Below are 21,037 nucleotides of genomic sequence, written 5' to 3'. Positions count from 1 at the left end.
CTGTTCAGAGCAGTAACTTCTCCTCTACCCCTGTATGACCCCATCCTAGGTTGAAATGAGAGGCAGAGTGCGTGCCTCTTCCAAATTCTCTGAGATCCATTCCTTATTTGGATTGAAGCCCTTTATGACAAGCCAACAGCATTCTTAAAATACAGCGGCTTCTAATAGGTTCAATTCCCCTAAAAAGAGGGCCAAAGCAGGGGTGTCCACTACCACCCATTCTCTTTATACTCACAATAGAGTCCTTAGCACAAATGATCCAACATCCAGATGTTTAAGGTGGAGCAATAGCCGTGGGTATCCAAAATGAATGTTATTTGCTAATAACATACTGATATGTTCCGATGAGACACATATCCTCCTACTCAACCAGTTACATTTAGCTGGACTGTCAGGACTTCATGTAAATGAATCAAAGTCTGGAGTCCTAAATATTTTGGCAAAACCTCAGACCCTAGCTACAGTCCAACTTTACCTTCCGATTGGACACCAATCCCCCATACCCTGGTATACACCTCACCCCTACATACAGCTCCTATTACCAGGCCAATAATTCATCCATACTAAGTTCCAGACAGCCTGTCAAAATGTACTGTTTTTTTTAGAATCAATGCTAAAATATGTCCCACCTGCCCAAGCTCATATACAACTTCCCAACCCCACCCTGTCCCATCCCATCCCATCCCAACCCCATCCTGGGCACTGGTAGGCTGCATTTGGTGGGCACTGGTAAACTGCATTTGGTGGGCACTGGTAATCTGCATTTGGTGGGCACTGGTAAGCTGCATTTGGTGGGCACTGGTAATCTGCATTTGGTGGGCACTGGTAAGCTGCATTTGGTGGGCACTGGTAGGCTGCAATTGGTTGGCACTGGTAAGCTGCATTTGGTGGGCACTGGTAAGCTGCATTTGGTGGGCACTGGTAATCTGCATTTGGTAGGCACTGGTAGGCTGCATTTGGTGGGCACTGGTAATCTGCATTTGGTGGGCACTGGTAAGCTGCATTTGGTGGGCACTGGTAGGCTGCATTTGGTTGGCACTAGTAGGCTGCATTTGGTGGGCACTGGTAAGCTGCATTTGGTGGGCACTGGTAAGCTGCATTTGGTGGGCACTGGTAATCTGCATTTGGTAGGCACTGGTAGGCTGCATTTGGTGGGCACTGGTAATCTGCATTTGGTGGGAACTGGTAGGCTGCATTTGGTGGGCACTGATAATGCTGCATTTGGTGGGCACTGGTAATCTGCATTTGGTGGGCACTGGTAGGCTGCATTTGGTGGGCACTGGTAATCTGCATTTGGCGGGCACTGGTAATCTGCATTTGGTGGGCACTAGTAGGCTGCATTTGGTGGGCACTGGTAGGCTGCATTCGGTGGGCACTGGTAATCTGCATTTGTTGGGCACTGGTAAGCTGCATTTGGTGGGCACTGGTAATCTGCATTTGGCGGGCACTGGTAAACTGCATTTGGTGGGCACTGGTAATCTGCATTTGGCGGGCACTGGTAATCTGCATTTGGTGGCCACTGGTAATCAGCATTTGGCGGGCACTGGTAAGCTGCATTTGGTGGGCACTGGTAATCTGCATTTGGTGGGCACTGGTAGGCTGCATTTGGTGGGCACTGGTAATCTGCATTTGGTGGGCACTGGTAGGCTGCATTTGGTGGGCACTGGTAATCTGCATTTGGCAGGCACTGGTAAGCTGCATTTGGTGGGCACTGGTAATCTGCATTTGGCGGGCACTGGTAGGCTGCATTTGGTGGGCACTGGTAATCTGCATTTGGCGGGCACTGGTAAGCTGCATTTGGTGGGCACTGGTAATCTGCATTTGGCGGGCACTGGTAATCTGCATTTGGTGGGCACTAGTAGGCTGCATTTGGTGGGCACTGGTAATCTGCATTTGGTGGGCACTGGTAGGATGCATTTGGTGGGCACTGGTAGGATGCATTTGGTGGGAACTGGTAGGCTGCATTTGGTGGGCACTGATAAGGCTGCATTTGATGGGCACTGATGAGGCTGCATTTGGTGGGCACTGATGAGGCTACATCAATGCATTGATCTCTTGTATCATATCCTCAGTCTCTGACCATCTCTTGTATCAAGTTTGCAGTCTCTTACCATCTCCCGTCTGGGGGCTCTGTCTAACAGACTCTCTAACAGATGCCCTCTCTGTGTCCATTAGAGAAACCCCCCTCCAGTTCCCATTAGAGTACTCTGCTTCTCTTACTGTAATTTATTTATTGTTAAGAGATCGTGGGAGGGTCCCGGGGTAAGGAAGACTTCTTAGGGGAGCATCTCTGTGTTTGAGCCATTGACATAGAAACATTTGTAAAGAGGGGGAGTTAGTAAGATGACCACGCCCATGTGGGGGCGCCAGAACAATTTCTGCACCCAGGCGCCTGTGACCGTAGGATCGGCCCTGCCCCATCCCATCCCTTATTCTTTGTATTACGCAAAACAAAGTTCTAAAATGTATCTGGGGCTTGGTTAGATCCCATGATAATCGAATAGTTTAGATGCGCGCCCCAAGGAGTCCTGGGGGTTCCACACCTTGATACTGTACATACTTCTTCACTATGGAGGCCTCCCTCTGGCCCAAAAACCTCTACCCTACACCAGCGGCGGCTTCTCTTCAGTCACGGCGGGCGGCTTCTCCGAGTCCTCACTGTGTCCCCCGGCGGCGCGTCTTCGAGTCCTTCCGCTCCCGCCTCCTCGGTCCTCCCGGCTCCCGACTTCATCCTCGGCGGCGGCTCTCACTCTCCTGTCCTGTGTCCTCCCTCTGTGCCGGGCGGGAACTGAAGGTGATCGTGACGCCGGGGCGGTGCACCGCCCCCACACGTCACGTCACCAGGTCCATATCCTCCTGTGATTGGTCCAGGCTGGAGTCTGGACCAATCACAGCCCAGACATCAGAAAAGTGGGGGGTGTTGGGGCGCATTGCTCTGCGCCCCAATGACCCCCTGAAGAGCACCAATCAGCGCCCCTGATGGCCGAGGGTGGGGTCAAAAACCCCATCCCCCCCCCCCATACCCAGGACACAGTCCGGCCCCCCTAGTGGGCGAAAATTTGACATTTTTTTTTTAAATCTTTCTTCTTTCTTTTTTTTTTGGGGGGGGGGGCGGCGCCCCTGCGCCCCCTATCGGCCGGCCGCCACTGCCCTACACTAAAACCCACTCAGTACCATCATCTGCCTTTTGCAGGAATTGCAGGCTTGCCCACTTTTTCCACCCAGGATGGAGAAGCCTTCCCCATTTTCAATTTTATTAATAACTTTTTGAGACTATAGGGGAAAAACCAGAATAGAGAACTTCCCAAATGTCCAAATTTAATATTATGCTGAATCTCTAACACATGGGAAGACCTCTCTTCCAACCCTTGTAGCCTTAGAACGTTGTTGCCAGGTTGACCCATATTCCTCAGGGATAATCTCTTTCTTCTTCTATGTATCTCTCCTCCCCCATAATTCCATGACGGAATTTTCCTAAATGCGAGCCTGGGAGAGGCAAGTCGGATCTTCCTGCCGAAAAAACAAAGTGAAGAATCCTGGTCCATCATTGTGAAGGGCTCAATTTATATAACCTCTCTAGCCACTTAAGCCCCGGAGGATTTGGCTGCTCAAAGACCAGGGCCTATTTTGCGATTCGGCACTGCGTGATTTTAACGGACAATCACGCGGTCGTGCAAAGCTTTACCTAAACAAAATTTATGTCCTTTTTTCCTCACAAACAGAGCTTTATTTTGGTGGTATTTGATCACCTGTGCGATTTTTACTTTTTGCGCTATAAACAAAAAAAGAGCGACAATTTTGAAAAAATAACAATATTTTTCAAATTTTTTTATATGCAATTCCCAAAAGAAAAAAATGTAAAAATCTAAATTTTTTATAACATTTTAAGCCAATTTGTTTTCTGCTACATATGTTTGGTAAAAAAAATCGCAATAAGCGTATTTTGATTGGTTTGTGCAAAAGTTATTGCGTTTACTAACAAAGGGAAAGATTTTTGTCATTTGTATTGTTTTTTTTTTAATGAGTAATGGTGGCGATCTGCGATTATTTTTGCGGGACTGCGACATTGCCGCGCACAGATCGGACCCTTGACTGACATTTTTGACACTTTTGGGGGTACCAGTGACATTACTACAGTAATCAGTGCTATTACGTATGCACTGTTACTGTAAAAATGACACCGGCAGGGAAGGGGTTAACTTTACTAGAGATCAAGGGGTTAAGTGTGTCCCTAGGGGCGGGCTTCTAACTGTAGAGGGGTGTGGCCTTTGATGTAACCACAGAGACATACCATCCTACATAGCAGGATCGTATGATCTCTGCAGTTACACCAGGGAGAATGACAGACGGCTTTGTTTACATCAGCCGCCTGCTTTTCTCCCTCTCCAGCGGGAGATCGCGGGTGACCGGCGGACATCGGAACCGCCGGTCACTCGCGCGGACATGTCACTGAATGAGCGGAGGTGGAAGCGCGCCTCTGGCAGCGCGCGCTCGCCCCCTAGAGCCTCGTAGTACTACGTCACTTTGCCTGTACGGGGCTGACTACCGCAGTAAATAGTCGTGCGGCGGTCGGCAAGTGGCTAGAAAACTCATACAAAGTACTGTTTTGATGGTATTTATCCCCTGCTAAAAGATCGAAATACTGTCCATACAATCCTATGGCCCTCAATACTTTAGAAGGGGCCAACCGTGTGCCATATATAGTGAGCTTGCTCAAGAGTCCAACACTGATGGATAGGAATTTATCACTACATCCTCTCCATCTTGCACCTCAATATTCTGAAAACCCCTGGGAATCGCTCTACTTTTAAACTCCAATCAATCTCCCCCAAAAAAAAAAAAAACACAAATATACGGGGGCATCTCCTAAAATTAGAATATCATCAAAAAGTTAATTTATTTCAGTAATTCAATTCAAAAAGTGAAACAGAGTGATAGATTTCAAGCATTTCTTTCTTTTAATTTTGATGATTATGGCTTACAGCGAGTGACACCCCAAAATTCAGTATCTCAAAAAATTAGAATATTACATAAAAATTTTTATTTTCCTTTAAAAAAAAAAAAAAGGATTTTAATACAGAAGTGTTGTCTTAGTGAAAAGTCTGTCCATGTACAGTATAGGATGCACTCAGTACTTGGCCGGGGCTCCTTTTGCATGAATTACTGCATCAATGCGGCGTGGCATGGAGGTGATCAGCCTGTGGCACTGCTGAGGTGTTATGGAAGCCCAGGTTGCTTTGATAGCGGCCTTCAGCTCGTCTGCATGGTTGGGTCTGGTGTCTCTCATCTTCCTCCTGACAATACCCCACAGATTCTCTATGGGGTTTAGGTCAGGTGAGTTTGCTGACCAATCCAGCACAGTGATCCCATGATCATGTGACCAGGTATTGGTAGTTTTGGCAGTGTGGGCGGTGCCAAGTCCTGCTGGAAAATGAAATCAGCATCTCCATAAAGCTGGTCAGCAGAGGGAAGCATGAAGTGCTCTAGAATTTCCTGGTAGAGGACTGCACTGACTTTGGACTTGATAAAACACAGTGGACCAACACCAGCAGAAGACATGTCTCCCCAAATCATCACTGACTGTGGAAACTTCACACTGGACCTCATACAACTTGGATTCTGTGCCTCTCCACTCCTCCTCCAGACTCTGGGACCTTCATTTCCAAATGAAATTTCCCGGGTGGAGGGGCAATTACAGAAGGAAGCCCTGTGCGGCTCTCTGCAGCAGCTGAATGCCAGTTTCTCCCCCTCCTGTCAGCTGCGGTTAGAGACACAAACACAGACACAGGGCATCGTTCATGTATTTGCTTTACCGAAACCGATCCCCCTCCCTGTTCTGCCTGCTTCTGATCCTCCCCCCTCCTTGTGTGCCCCCCTTTCACTGTGCCCCCCCACCCCTCCCCTGCAGCGCTGCAGGCTTCCCTGTCCTGTAAAAAAAAAATAGAAAATTGTAAAAAAAAATAAAGAGAAAATAATTAAACATTGTAATAAATAATTTAAAAAAATTGTCAAATAAAATAATCGTAAATGTTTTTTTAAAATTTTAACCGGCTTCCGGACCACCCACCGCATGTATACTGCGGCAGGCTGGCCCTCCTGCGTGAACCAACGTAGGGCTACGTCGGTCGTGCGCCTGCAGCTAGGGGGTGAGCGTGCGCCACCAGCGGCGCGCTCCCGCCCCCACTCAGCAGCGGGGACTCCGATGCATGGGGCAGGCGGTTCCAATTGCTGCCGGCCACCCGCGATCGCTCCCCGCTGAGAGAGGACGGTCAGTTGTTGTAAACACAGCTGACCGTTCTTCTCCCTGGAATGATTACAGAGCGCCTGTGATCCTTCTATATAGGAACACAGGTCTCTATGATCATTTCACAAGCCCACCCCCATACAGTTAGAAAACACTCCCCTAGGCTCACATTTAACCCCTTGATCACCCACAGTATTAACCCCTTCCCTGCCAGTGTCATTATTACAGTGACAGTGCATATTTATAGCACTGATTACTGTAGTAATGTCACTGGTCCCCCCCAAAAGTGTAAAAAATGTCAGTTAGGGGTCCGATCTGTCCGCCGCAATGTTGCAGTCCTGCTAAAAAACGCAGATCGCCGCCATTACTAGTAAAAAAAAAAAAAAACAATAAAAATGACATAAATCTTTCCCGTAGTTAGTAGACGCGATAACTTTTGTGCAAACCAATCAAAATACGCTTATTGTGATTTTTTTTTTTTTACCGAAAATATGTAGCAGAAAAGAAATTGGCCTAAAATAATAAAAGATTTTTAATTTTTTTTTTTTTTTGTGGGAATGTTATGTAGAAAGTGAAAAATATTGTTGTTTTTTTTTTTTTCCGAATTGTCGTTCTTTTTTTGTTTTTATAGCGCAAAAGATAAAAATCACACAGGTGATCAAATACCACCAAAAGAAAGCTCTATTTGTGGGTATAAAAAAACCCATCAATTTTATATGGGTACAGCGTTGCACCACCGCGCAATTGTCCGTTAACGCAGTGCTGAATCGTCTTTGCATTGTTTGCATTTCATTGTTTATCAAACTAATAAAACTTCCCGTAAAAGCTGAACAAACAGCTGACAGATTACAGGAAGTATTGCTACTTTGAAAAAGGTCAGAATCTTTTTTTGCAACAAATGAACCTTGTCAGCAAATAAATAATACTTATTCTAATGGTAGCTGCTGACACCCATCACATTCCCATAATACTGTGCATTTTGACCAAAAACCAAACAAAATTAATGTTCCGTGCTTTTCCTGTCAAATGAATAAATACAATTTATATATGTAAAAAAATCACAAATTTAAAAATGTAGGTGCTAAAGTACCATCATTCCATGTGATTACTATTTAAGAGAACAAAGTAATGAATATATTAAATAGAAACAATCTATAAAAGTGCAGTACCGAATAAAATTTCTCAGTATGATCCAAGTGCAGAAAAAAAAGTCTATAGAAAGTTTTTACATCACGGAAACTGGACATTTTTTAACAGGGGTGTGTAGATTTTTTTTATATCCATTGTAAGTGTGGTCTGTACCGATCGCTCACTGTGTCCAATTCAAAAAAAGAAGGGATCAGTAAATTACATATTTACTGGCCCTTCTTCCACCAGGTACACAGCACAGGAAGAACACCCCCAGTAACTCTGCGAGGTGCTCTCAGGATTCTGGTTGCAGTAGATGGGAAGTTGCACAGCACAGGAAGCACACTCCCAGTAACCCTGTAAGGTGCTCTCAGGATTCTAGTTGTAGTGCATAGGAAGGTACACAGCACAGGAAGAACACTCCCAGTAACTCTGCGAGGTGCTCTCAGGATATGGTTGCAGTAGATGGGAAGGTACATAGCACAGAAAGTACACTTAGTAACTTTCTTTGTTCTCAGTATTCTGGTTACAGTGGATAGGAAGGGGCACAGCACAGGAAGCACACTCCCAGTAACTCTGTGCAGTGCTCTCAGGATTCTGGTTGCAGTGCATAGAAAGGTGCACAGCACAGGAAGTGCACTCCTAGTAACCCTGTGAGGTGCTTTTCGGATTCTGGTTGCAGTGGATAGGATGTTTACTATCTAAACATCATGGTCAAGATTCTCGTTGCAGTGCATAGGAAGGTGCACAGCACAGGAAGCACACTACCAGTAACCTTGTGAGGTGCTCTCAGGATTCTGGTTGCAGTGGATAGGAAAGTACACAGCACAGGAAGTACACTCCCAGTAACCTTGTGAGGTGCTCTCAAGATTCTGGTTGCAGTGGATAGGAAAGTACACAGCACAGGAAGTACACTCCCAGTAACCTTGTGAGGTGCTCTCAAGATTCTGGTTGCAGTGGATAAGAAGTGGATAAGAAGAAAGCACAAAAGAAAGCTCCCTATAACAAAGCAAAGGAAGTGCACTCCCAGTAACCTTTGAGGTGCTGTCCGGGTTTTGGTTGCAGTAGATAGGAAGGAACACAGCACAGAAAGTACACTTAGTAACCTTGTAAGTTGTTCTCAGGATTCTGGTTGCAGTGGATAGGAAGGAATACCTAGCAAAAGAAGTGCACTGCCAGTAACCCTGCAAGGTGCTCTCAAGATTCTTGTTGCAGTGGATAGGAAGGTAACAAAGCACAGGAAGTGCACTCCCAGTAACCTTGTAAGTTGTTCTCAGTATTCTGGTTGCAGTGGATAGGAAGGTGCACAGCACAGGAAGCACACTACTAGTAACCCTGTAAGGTGCTCTCAGGATTCTAGTTGTAGTGCATAGGAAGGTACATAGCACAGTCAGAACACTCCCATTAACCCTGTAAGGTGCTCTCAGGATTATGTTTGCAGTGCACAGAATGGAACACAGCACAGGAAGCACACTCCTAGTAACCCTGTAAGGTGCTCTCTGGAAACTGGTTTCAGTGGATAGAAAGGAGCACAACACGAGAAGCACACTCCCAGTAACCCTGTGAGGTGCTCTCAGGATTGTGGTTGCAGTGCATAGAAAGGAGCACAGCACAGGAAGCACACTACTAGTAACCCTGCGAGGTGCTCTTAGGATTCTGGTTGCAGTGCATAGGAAGGTATACAGCACAGTATGCCTGTACGCCTGTGACAGGAGATACATATAGGGATAAGTACACACCCAGTAACCATTAAAGATTTTCTCAGGATTCTGGTTGCAGTGGATAGGACGGTACACAGAACAGGAAATTCACTCCCAGTAACCCTCATAGGTGCTCTCAGGATTCTGGTTGCAGTGGATAGGAAGGTGCACAGCACAGGAAGTACACTCCCAGTAACCCTCTGAGGTGCTCTCAGGATTCTGGTTGCAGTGGATAGGAAGATACACAGCGCAGGAAGCACACTCCCAGTAACCCTCTGAGGTGCTCTCAGAATTCTGGCTGCAGTGGATAGGAAAGTACACAGAGCAGGAAGCACACTCCCAGTAACCCTCTGAGGTGCTCTCAGGATCCTGGTTGCAGTGTATAGGATGGTACACAGAACAGTAAGTGCACTCCCAGTAACCCTCTGAGGTGCTCTCAGGATTCTGGTTGCAGTGGATAGGAAGGTACACAGAACAGGAAGTGCACTCCCAGTAACCCTCTGTGGTGCTCTCAGGATTCTGGTTGCAGTGGATAGGACGGTACACAGCACAGGAAGTGCACTCCCAGTAACCCTCTGAGGTGCTCCTAGAATTATAATTGCAGTAAATAGGAAGGTACTCAGCACAGTAAGTACGCTTCCAGGCACTGGGGCCACCCACATGTAGCCCCTGCCGGTTTCCGGGCCCCCTGCTGACCCGATGTGGCTTGGCCTGATACAGCAGTACTCTCTGTACCCCCTGTTGGGAAGCCCCCACGTAAAAAGGAACCATAGTTTGGGTGGAGTTCTCAAGTCCAGTAGGTGGGGCTTGCCAATTCAGTACAGCCTAGATATTGTGTTGTCACCTCAAACAGGAAGTTAGGAGCTCTCTGGAATTCTGACGGATAAACAGGTATTTTTCTGTACTTGCAGTATATTTAATGAGACAAAACATGGGAAATGTGCATGCGTTGTAGAGATGCACTGCCTATGCTTTATGTTGCCCTGACATACACTTGAAGCAGATCTCTGCGGGAAGGTGGGTGCAGGTTAACCAGCAGGGTGAAGATACAGCCACAGGTAAAGGCTTTCTGACCTACTTGCTGCTCATAATCTTTGGCACACCCACTCTTCGTGCAAGCATCTCTGCCAAGCTCACTCCTTAACACCCCCCGGGCATGGGGTTGGCACCGCCATCATTTTGCAATATCATATAAAAACGCTTATAGGACGCACAGCAGGGAGAACTTTACTGTATGTCCTGAAAAAAGATGACAGCGGCTTTTTGTCCTTGCAGGATTTTTGCTCCGGGGTCGGAATTACTTCCATTGACATGAACGTTGGCAATGTGAAGGAAGTGGACAAGAAGAGCTTCGACCTGACCACGCCGTACAAGACCTTCAGGTGAGAAGAGGTCTGGGCCTGTGGGGGGTTTCTGCCTGGGTGGGAATATGCTTCCCTTTAGGGAAATTAGTTCTTGTAGAGACCCTCAATGACTCTGGAGAACAATAAGCTATGAAAAAAAAAAGATTCCAACCCAGCAGAATTTCTTTCCTCTAATGTCTGCATCCAACATGTTAGTAGGCTTTGGCCTTGTTTTTGACATCTGCTTGAGACACTTCTGGGATCATTCCAAATTCATTGATAGGTGCACTTGACCTGCAGTTGATCTCCTGAACTGCAGTTGACTTCCTGACTCGCAGCTGACTTCTTGGCCCGCAGTTGATCTCCTGACCTTCAGTTATCCTACTTCTGACCTGCAGTTGACTTTCTGTCCCTCAGTTGACCTATTTCTGACCTGCAGTTGACTTTCTGTCCCGTAGTTGACCTACTTCTGACCTGCAGTTGACTTTCTGTCCCGCAGTTGACCTACTTCTGACCTGCAGTTGACTTTCTGTCCCGTAGTTGACCTACTTCTGACCTGCAGTTGACTTTTTGTCCCTCAGTTGACCTACTTCTGCCCTGCAGTTGACTTTCTGTCCCGCAGTTGACCTACTTCTGACCTGCAGTTGACTTTCTGTCCCGCAGTTGACCTACCTCTGACCTGCAGTTGACTTTCTGTTCCGTAGTTGACCTACTTCTGTCCTGCAGTTGACTTTCTGTCCCGCAGTTGACCTACCTCTGACCTGCAGTTGACTTTCTGTTCCGTAGTTGACCTACTTCTGTCCTGCAGTTGACTTTGTCCCACAGGTGATCTACTTCTGACCTGCAGTTGACTTTGTCCCACAGTTGACCTACTTCTGACCTGCAGTTGACTTTCTGTCCCGTATTTGACCTACTTCTGACCTGCAGTTGACTTTCTGTCCCGTATTTGACCTACTTCTGACCTGCAGTTGACTTTCTGTCCCGCAGTTGACCTACTTCTGACCTGCAGATGACCTACTTCTGACCTGCTTTAAGCTGCTTGTGCATTTGTATAGACTTGCATGGGGCGAGATGCAGTTCTATAATACAACTAGGGGCACTACAGAGCCCAGCATTCCTCCTTACCAGGGCCTGCTATAATACAACTAGGGGCACTACAGAGCCCAGCATTCCTCCTTACCAGAGCCTGCTATAATACAACTAGGGGCACTACAGAGCCCAGCATTCCTCCTTACCAGAGCCTGCTAATGCTGGGCTCTGTAGTCCCCCGAGTTGTAGTCCAGTAGGCCCTGGTAAGGAGGAATGCTGGGCTCTGTAGTCCCCCTAGTTGTAGTATAACAGGCCCTGGTAAGGAGGAATGCTGGGCTCTGTAGTGCCCCTAGTTGTAGTATAGCAGGCCATGGTAAGGAGGAATGCTGGGCTCTGTAGTGCCCCTAGTTGTAGTATAACAGGCCCTGGTAAGGAGGAATGCTGGGCTCTGTAGTGCCCCTAGTTGTAGTATAGCAGGCCCTGGTAAGGAGGAATGCTGGGCTCTGTAGTGGCCCTAGTTGTAGTATAGCAGGCTGCTTACCAGGGCCTACGGCACTACAACTAGCATCAGGTAACTCTTCTAACCTGATGCCCGTGCCTGCCATGATCGGTCTCAGCAGTGCGCAGCATGCCCCAGCCCGCCCGGGTTCCAGCTTCTCATAAGAGACGTCACGTGAGTAAATCAACTCTTCATTCATTCTGCATTGTGAGTGTCCTCCTATAACAGCGATTCCAGACTTTAAAATTGGAATGGATTATTAAAGGAGAAGTGGGGGACCCTGCCTAGTGCCTTGTTTGCTCTAAAGGGAATATATGGAGGACCCTATGTGGCCTGCTCTAAAGGGGGATCTATGAGGGGACCTGCTCTACTAAAGGGGGATCTATGAGGGGACCTGCTCTACTAAAGGGGGATCTATGGGGGGACCTGCTCTACTAAAGGGGGATCTCTGGGGATGCTGGCCTGCTCTAAAGGGGGATCTATGGCGACCCTGCACTAAAGTTGATCTATTCCATAGATCCCCCTTTAGAGCAGGGTCCCCATAGATCCCCCTTTAGAGCTCAGTCCCCCTGGATCCCCTTTAGGGCAGGCCCAGGCTCCCCATAGATCCCCTCTTTAGAGCAGGGTCCCCATAGATCCCCTTTTAGATTCTATGGGGACCCTTCCCTAAAAGGGGCATTGGGCACATTGTGGGCAGTAATCGTGATGCATCGCGGAATCAAATCGTATCGAATCGTTGCCTTAATAATCGTAATCAAATTGAATCGTGAGGTTAGTGAAGATGCGCAGCCCTAGTGAGAACCATGTGACATCTTGTGTTATGGGAAGATGAATCAGTCACAGACTTCTCACGTGGTGAACTTTGGACCTGCAGATAGTCTTCAGGAGTTTGTTGACTTCCTTGTTTGCCCTTCGTCACAGTTGACCATTGCACCCTCAGACAGGAGGAGGGAGTTAAGCATTCTCATAACCTGAACTTCCTCTCCTCTTCTCCAGTTTCATCGCCGACAATGAGCAGGAGCGAGGGGATTGGGTGGAAGCCATGATGCAGTCTGTAGCCGGTGCGCTGTCCAACCCTGAAGTAGCCAAGAAGATCTGGTCGCTGGAAGCCAACAGACGCTGCGCTGACTGCGATGCCCAAAATCCCGAATGGGCCTCCATCAACCTTTGTGTGGTCATCTGCAAGAAGTGTGCAGGTGAGGGGGGGTCACCCCAATGCTCTGATACAATATTCCTCTGCCTTGGTGGAGGTCATCCTTCTTATATATCCTATTCTCTTCTCAGGGGAACACCGCAGCCTGGGGCCCAACATCAGCAAGGTCCGGAGCCTCAAGATGGACAATAAGATCTGGACAGAGGAACTAATACAGGTAAGGCAGGCATGTATGGATGGACTTACTATGTATAGTGCCTTCATCGTGATAGGCAGACATGAAGGACACCAATTAATGCAACTCTCTAATATATATATATATATATATATATATATATACAGTATATTGTGACAGGAAGTCAGGTAAATCTGTGGATGTAGTCACAGACAGGAGATACATTTCCACCTGGTTTGGAAAGTTCACCAATTACTATAGGGTGTTGGCTGCAGAGATAGCCAGCAGGAAGTTGAAAACCATTCAGCTGTTCAGAATGAGGAAATGAAGGCCTCTATAATTTGTCCAAAGGAAGTCTAAGGATTGCTGCCTCCTGCCGCTGTGTGGGCATGGGGAGAGGAGGACAGTCAGATGTGTGCCCCCTGAAAGCTGTGTGAGCATGGGGAAGACCTCCTGAAGCGATGTGCGCTGAGGAGGGTAACAAGTGTGAAGACTACTTAAGGTGAGGTCTTGGATCGTTTCTATGTGAAAAGAAACCAATGGACATTTCCTGTGTGAAGGGGAAATTAAGTAAGACCGAAGACTACTCAAGGCGAGGTCTTGAACTATTTCTATGTGGAAAGAAAATAAATGGACTATTGAGTGTCTGCTGTAGGATCAGCAAAGTTTGCTCCAACAGTAGGTTGGAGACAGACTCCGTAGATAGGTTCCTGTATGTGAGAAGGTAGCCGCCCACAGTGGCAAGGATTTATTTTATTTAGAATTATGCTGTTTTTGGAGCTTGCACTTGTGTGAAGAGATCTTGCAAGAATAAAACCTTACACTGTTGTTTTCAACCACTTCTCGGCTATTTCCTTGTGTAACGAACCCCCCCAAAGGGGTCATCCACACCCGCTACCGAGCTAATCCCTCACAATATATATATATATATATATTATATATATATATATATTATATATATATATATATATATAGTGCCTTCCGAAAGTATTCGGCCCCCTTGAACTTTGCAACCTTTTGCCACATTTCAGGCTTCAAACATAAAGATATAAAACTGTATTTTTTTGTGAAGAATCAACAACAAGTGGGACACAATCATGAAGTGGAACGAAATTTATTGGATATTTCAAACTTTGTTAACAAATAAAAAACTGAAAAAATTGGGCGTGCAAAATTATTCAGCCCCTTTACTTTCAGTGCAGCAAACTCTCCCCAGAAGTTCAGTGAGGATCTCTGAATGATCCAATGTTGACCTAAGTGACTAATGATGATAAATAGAATCCACCTGTGTGTAATCAAGTCTCTGTATAAATGCACCTGCACTGTGATAGTCTCAGAGGTCCGTTTAAAGCGCAGAGAGCGTCATGAAGAACAAGGAACACACCAGGCAGGTCCGAGATACTGTTGTGGAGAAGTTTAAAGCTGGATTTGGATACAAAAAGATTTCCCAAGCTTTAAACATCCCAAGGAGCACTGTGCAAGCGATAATATTGAAATGGAAGGAGTATCAGACCACTGCAAATCTACGAAGACCTGGCCGTCCCTCTAAACTTTCAGCTCATACAAGGAGAAGACTGATCAGAGATGCAGCCAAGAGGCCCATGATCACTCTGGATGAACTGCAGAGATCTACAGCTGAGGTGGGAGACTCTGTCCATAGGACAACAATCAGTCGTATACTGCACAAATCTGGCCTTTATGGAAGAGTGGCAAGAAGAAAGCCATTTCTTAAAGATATCCATAAAAAGTGTCGTTTAAAGTTTGCCACAAGCCACCTGGGAGACACCAAACATGTGGAAGAAGGGGCTCTGGTCACATGAAACCAAAATCAAACTTTTTGGCAACAATGCAAAACGTTATGTTTGGCGTAAAAGCAACACAGCTCATCACCCTGAACACACCATCCCCACTGTGAAACATGGTGGTGGCAGCATCATGGTTTGGGCCTGCTTTTCTTCAGCAGGGACAGGGAAGATGGTTAAAATTGATGGGAAGATGGATGGAGCCAAATACAGGACCATTCTGGAAGAAAACCTGATGGAGTCTGCAAAAGACCTGAGACTGGGATGGAGATTTGTCTTCCAACAAGACAATGATCCAAAACATAAAGCAAAATCTGCAATGGAATGGTTCACAAATAAACATATCCAGGTGTTAGAATGGCCAAGTCAAAGTCCAGACCTGAATCCAATCGAGAATCTGTGGAAAGAACTGAAAACTGCTGTTCACAAACGCTCTCCATCCAACCTCACTGAGCTCGAGCTGTTTTGCAAGGAGGAATGGGCAAAAATTTCAGTCTCTCGATGTGCAAAACTGATAGAGACATACCCCAAGCGACTTACAGCTGTAATCACAGCAAAAGGTGGCGCTACAAAGTATTAACTTAAGGGGGGCTGAATAATTTTGCACGCCCAATTTTTCAGTTTTTTATTTGTTAGCAAAGTTTGAAATATCCAATAAATTTCATGATTGTGTCCCACTTGTTGTTGATTCTTCACAAAAAATTACAGTTTTATATCTTTATGTTTGAAGCCTGAAATGTGGCAAAAGGTCGCAAAGTTCAAGGGGGCTGAATACTTTCGCAAGGCACTGTATATCTATCTATATATATATATATATATATATATATATATATATATATATATTTCATTAAATATATATTTTTAAATACAGGCAGTGCAAGTATCTGAATTTGATTTGGTGTCAGCCTCTTGCAGTCTCTGTGTTGCAGAGCTCATACTGAAAGAGGGAGAAGCAACACAAGGAGCAGATTAGTTGAGAAGTAGCGTGCTGATAGGTGGAGAGAGCAGAGTGGCCAAGAGACGAGCCCTTTGCTGTGCTGCTTCTCCTTTCAATGTCCGGTCATTGGCTTAGGGAAAGTTGGGGGTGGGTCCAATGAACTGTGTTGAACGATGCTATTGTCATTTAGCCTGAGGACATCTAGTGTTAGAAAAGAAGTAACTAGTGGTCAATGCCTCAACATCACGTCGCACCGACACGTTTCAGTGCCTGAATCCCTTCCTCAGAGCCTGTTGATCTTTATTTGTGGTTGATCCCATTAAGCATCCTGTAGTCAATGCCTCGAGTATGGCATCTTTTTTTGACGCTTTTGAAGTGTGGACCTCTTCCCCAAATCTCTTGATCCTATTAGGAAGCACATTTTTTCTGTGAATGTACCTCCAGCCCCCCCCCCCCCCTGCAGCATGGAGCCTGGTTGCAATTGCAACCCCTGCAACCCCTGTAGTTACGCCCCTGGTAGGGCAGATGGATTGCGGGATATATGCTATCTTGCTGATTATCATTGTAAGTATAAGATATTATTATACAGAAGTTTTATTGAGGATATCATGCAATGTTGGTGCATGTTCTACTTATTCTGTAGTCCTGGAGAGAGTCATAAATATCATTATTTATTAGATGAGGAATACTTGAATAGATCACTAATAGAAGATCCCCTGAAGAGGAATTGTATCTCTCTGTCTTCAGTTGTATCAATCTTCATCACTTGTATCTATTTGCGATTGGCTTCCTGCCATGGTTACATAATGAGGGATTCTGGGAAGTGGAGCTGCGGGGGTTAATGATCCATGAACACGTCCATACATTGGAATGTTCTTTGTGGCCGGGGTCCATCCCTCTGGTCAGCTGATGTTTGTGCTGGATCAGTCTGTCCCTGTGTCTGACCCATCGGCCTGCACTGCACTCAGCAATTACAGGGTGACAAACCTTCTGGGGGGTTACAGGAGGATACAAGGGTAGGGGGACAAATATAACAAAGAGTGTCACTATTCCAACATCACAAAATAGGAAGCCACCTAGGCTGATGCCAGCCACCACAAGTCCCAGCAGTCCCTGTGTCCAGATAGTAGCACACAGCCAAACACATAACTACAAGTCCCAGCAGTCCCTGTGTCCAGATAGTAGCACATAGCCAATACATAACTACAAGTCCCAGCAGTCCCTGTGTCCAGATAGTGGCACACAGCCAATAAATAACTACAAGTCCCAGCAGTCCCTGTGTCCAGATAGTGGCACACAGCCAAACACATAACTACAAGTCCCAGCAGTCCCTGTGTCCATAAGTAGCACACAGCCAATGCATTACTACAAGTCCCAGCAGTCCCTGTGTCCATATAGTGGCACACAGCCAATACATAACTACAAGTCCCAGCAGTCCCAATTTCCAGATAGTAACACACAGCCAATACATAACTACAAGTCCCAGCAGTCCCTGTGTCCAGATAGTAGCACACAGCCAATACATAACTACAAGTCCCAGCAGTCCCTGTGTCCAGATAGTAGCACACAGCCAATGCATTACTACAAGTCCCAGCAGTCCCTGTGTCCAGATAGCAGCCCACAGCCAATACATAACTACAAGTCCCAGCAGTCCCTGTGTCCAGATAGTAGCACATAGCCAATATATAACTACAAGTCCCAGCAGTCCCTGTGTCCAGATAGTTGCACACACCCAATAGATAACCACAAGTCCCAGCAGTCACTGTATCCAGCTAGTAGCACATAGCCAATACATAACTACAAGTCCCAGCAGTCCCTGTGTCCAGGTAGTAGCACACAGCCAATAGATAACTACAAGTCCCAGCAGTCCCTGTGTTCAGGTAGTAGCACACAGCCAATACATAACTACAAGTCCCAGCAGTCCCTGTGTCCAGATAGTAACACACAGCCAATACATAACTACAAGTCCCAGCAGTCCCTGTGTCCAGATAGTAGCACACAGCCACTACATAACTACAAGTCCCAGCAGTCCCTGTGTCCAGATAGTAGCACACAGCCAAACACATAACTACAAGTCCCAGCAGTCCGTGTGTCCAGATAGTAGCACAGAGCCAAACACATAACTACAAGTCATCAGTCTCTATACCAGAAGAGCTTACACTCTAATGTCCCCTCCCCCACAGTCACATCAGTCTCTGTACCAGAGGAGCTTACACTCTAATGTCCCCTTCCCCACAATCACACACTATTATTATTATACATTTATATAGCTCTGACATATACTGCAGTGCTGTACAGAGATCACTGAGCCAATCCCATCAGTCTCTGTACCAGAGGAGCTTACACTCTAATGTCCCCCACTCAGTGGCACACTATTATTTTTACTCAGGGCACCCAACATCTGATGCCCTCTTATGATTGGACGTTGGCTGTTATTGTCTGGGAAGAGTTACTGTCTCTAATTATCTATTTATCACCTCCATCTGCTGCCTGCGGGGATTAGTCTTCTCCTTCACGGGTTCTCTTGTCTCTTCTAATCCTTCCAGCTCTTCCTGGAGCTCGGGAATGAAGTCAGTAACAGGTTTTGGGCAGCCAACGTCCCCCCGAGCGAAGCCATCAACGCCTGGAGCGGGGTGCAGGAGAGGAAGATCTTCATTACAGCCAAGTACCGCGAGGGCAAGTACCGCCGCTACCACCAGCTCTTCGGGAACCAGGTGGAGCTCAACAAGGTAAGAAAAAGGCCTTCAATTCCAACTCCCAAAAATCAGAGGTGAAAATTTGTTGGTAGATTGGGAAAATCTTTATTCCTTCCTGTGCCGAGGCGTGAGTCACATGGTGCCTTCCAGGAAATCTTGGAGGACCGGCTTTGCCTCATCAGTGGAGATTATGTAACTAATTAAGAAATTACATTGACGACCGATAGCCCTCCATGTATTTATGATTCGTTAACCAAAGGCTCTCTGTTATGGGTGATTGTTGCTCCCAACATGTTTCGCCATCTAGGTGGCTTCATCAGGGGATAAAGTGCATGGAGAAAATGTCAGTTGGCAGCAAAAACACAATAGGCTTAATTTACTAAAACTGGAGAGTGCAAAATCTGGTGCAGTGGTGCATGGTAACCAATCCGCTTCTAACTTCAACTTGTTCAATTAACCACTTCTGGACCGCCCGCCGTAGTTATACTGTGGCAGGGCAGCCCTCCTGCGCGAACCGACGTAGGTTTATGACGGTCGCGCGCCTGCAGCTAGGGGGCAAGTTCCCGCCTCCACTTGTCAGCGGAGACATGGGGCAGGAGGCTCCGATTGCCGCCTGACACCCGCGATCACTCCCCGCTGAGAGAGAAGGACGGTCGGATGTTGTAAACACAGCTGACCGTTCTTCTCCCTGGAATGATCACAGAGCGCCTGTGATCCTTCTATATAGGAACACAGGTCTCTATGGTAATTTCACAAGCCACGCCCCCATACAGTTAAACAATGGCCCTAGATGCCTGGGCTAATGGAAGTCTATGGCAGTGGTGGCTGTTTCCAGTCGGGAGGGGGGGGGGGGGAGGCAGGCGGCAGACGGACCCCCCCAATCACTCCAGCAGCAGACCCAGACTCCCCTCTAATAACTCCAACGGCAGACCCGGACCCCCCTCCAATCACTCCAGTGGCAGACCCAGACCCCCCTCCAATAACTCCAGTGGCAGACGAACCCCCCCGGAACCCCCTCCAATCACTCCAGCCGCAGACAGGCCCCCCTCCAATCACTCCAGCCGCAGACAGGCCCCCCTCCAATCTCTCCAGCCGCAGACAGGCCCCCCTCCAATCTCTCCAGCCGCAGACAGGCCCTCCTCCAATCACTCCAGCGGCAGACGGAAACCCCCCTCCAATCACTCCAGCGGCAGACGGACCCCCCTCCAATCACTCTAGCGGCAGACGGAACTCCCTCCAATCACTCCAGCGGCAGACTTACCTTACTCCGCGGGACTGACAGGCGGCGGCAGTTTCCCCCTCCATCCCCGTGTTCCCTCTCAGCAGCTGTCTCCTCCCTCCTTGGCCAATAGGATGCCTTCTCCTTTCGGCCAATCAGGAAACAAGTCTCAGGACCCACTTTCTGATTGGCCAGGAGGAGAATCAGTGTGGCAATAACAAAAACTCATTCGCTATCGCCACACAACTGGGTGGGCTCAGGGTGCAGTGCTCTGCACCCTGAGCCCACCCTTTTTTGAACCCTATTATAGCCTCTGGCTCTAATCACATGCTTCAAAAAAAAAAAAAAAAACCCCGTTGGAATCCATGCATCCGGCGCCCTGCATGTAGATTAGGGGGCCGGACGCATGGATGGGGGGGGTGGTGCCCCTGCACCCCTAATGGCCGCCACTGGTCTATGGGAAGGTGCAGGTAATCCGTAAAAAAAACGTGGGTGCACCGCAGTGGATCAGTGTGAAAGCAGCCGTTGAGCAACGGTCCTGTTAGAAAAGAAGTAATAGAGATTGCACTGATTGGCAACATTTTACATAACTTTGAGGGTGGAAAAGAGCAAAAAAAGAACAAAAATCTCTCTTCTAATAGAATCAGCCCCTGTTTTATTCTTTGAAGGGGAGAGGAACTCAAATCATCTGCAAGACTTCCATAAATCTTCACCCCCCTGCTCCTGTAACTGGCGCACTGCCTTTGTTGGAGGTTTGCCCACAGCTCAAGGGTCACCCAATGCTGCATTCTTAAGCTGAGTGCTCCATCATTGTTAGCTGTTTGCCTGGAGTTCAGCTTTAAGGCATGCTAAAGTGGCCTCTCAACCAGTTTGTGACGAGCCACTTTAGCATGCCTTAAACTCTATTTAGCATTCCTTAAGTGATATTGCAGCTTGGGGGATCATCAAACTGGCCGATTCCTTACAATCTCTTTCTCTATTTATATATATATATATATATATATATACACTATATTACCAAAAGTATTGGGACGTCTGCCTTTACACACACATGAACTTTAATGGCCTCCCAGTCTTAGTCCGTAGGGTTCAATATTGAGTTGGCCCACCCT

General features: G+C 47.1%; 1 protein-coding gene across 6 annotated transcripts in view; it reads left to right on the top strand.

Moving 5' to 3' along the window:
• ARAP1 (ArfGAP with RhoGAP domain, ankyrin repeat and PH domain 1) overlaps nucleotides 1–21,037 on the top strand; it is a 406,767-nt gene that overhangs the window by 266,181 nt on the left and 119,549 nt on the right. For all 6 annotated transcript variants that reach the window (XM_082244568.1, XM_082244572.1, XM_082244571.1 and 3 more), the window contains exons 10-13: nucleotides 10,348–10,454; nucleotides 12,940–13,139; nucleotides 13,228–13,313; nucleotides 18,557–18,739. In XM_082244568.1, coding sequence (XP_082100694.1) covers nucleotides 10,348–10,454; nucleotides 12,940–13,139; nucleotides 13,228–13,313; nucleotides 18,557–18,739 — 576 coding nt within the window. The remainder of the gene's footprint in view (nucleotides 1–10,347; nucleotides 10,455–12,939; nucleotides 13,140–13,227; nucleotides 13,314–18,556; nucleotides 18,740–21,037) is intronic.

The sequence above is a fragment of the Pelophylax lessonae genome, assembly GCF_965119305.1.
Source record: "Pelophylax lessonae genome assembly, chromosome: 2".
Lineage (NCBI taxonomy): Eukaryota > Metazoa > Chordata > Amphibia > Anura > Ranidae > Pelophylax > Pelophylax lessonae.
Note: the sequence above shows the minus strand (reverse complement) of the source record. Positions and strands in the feature narration are given on the sequence as shown.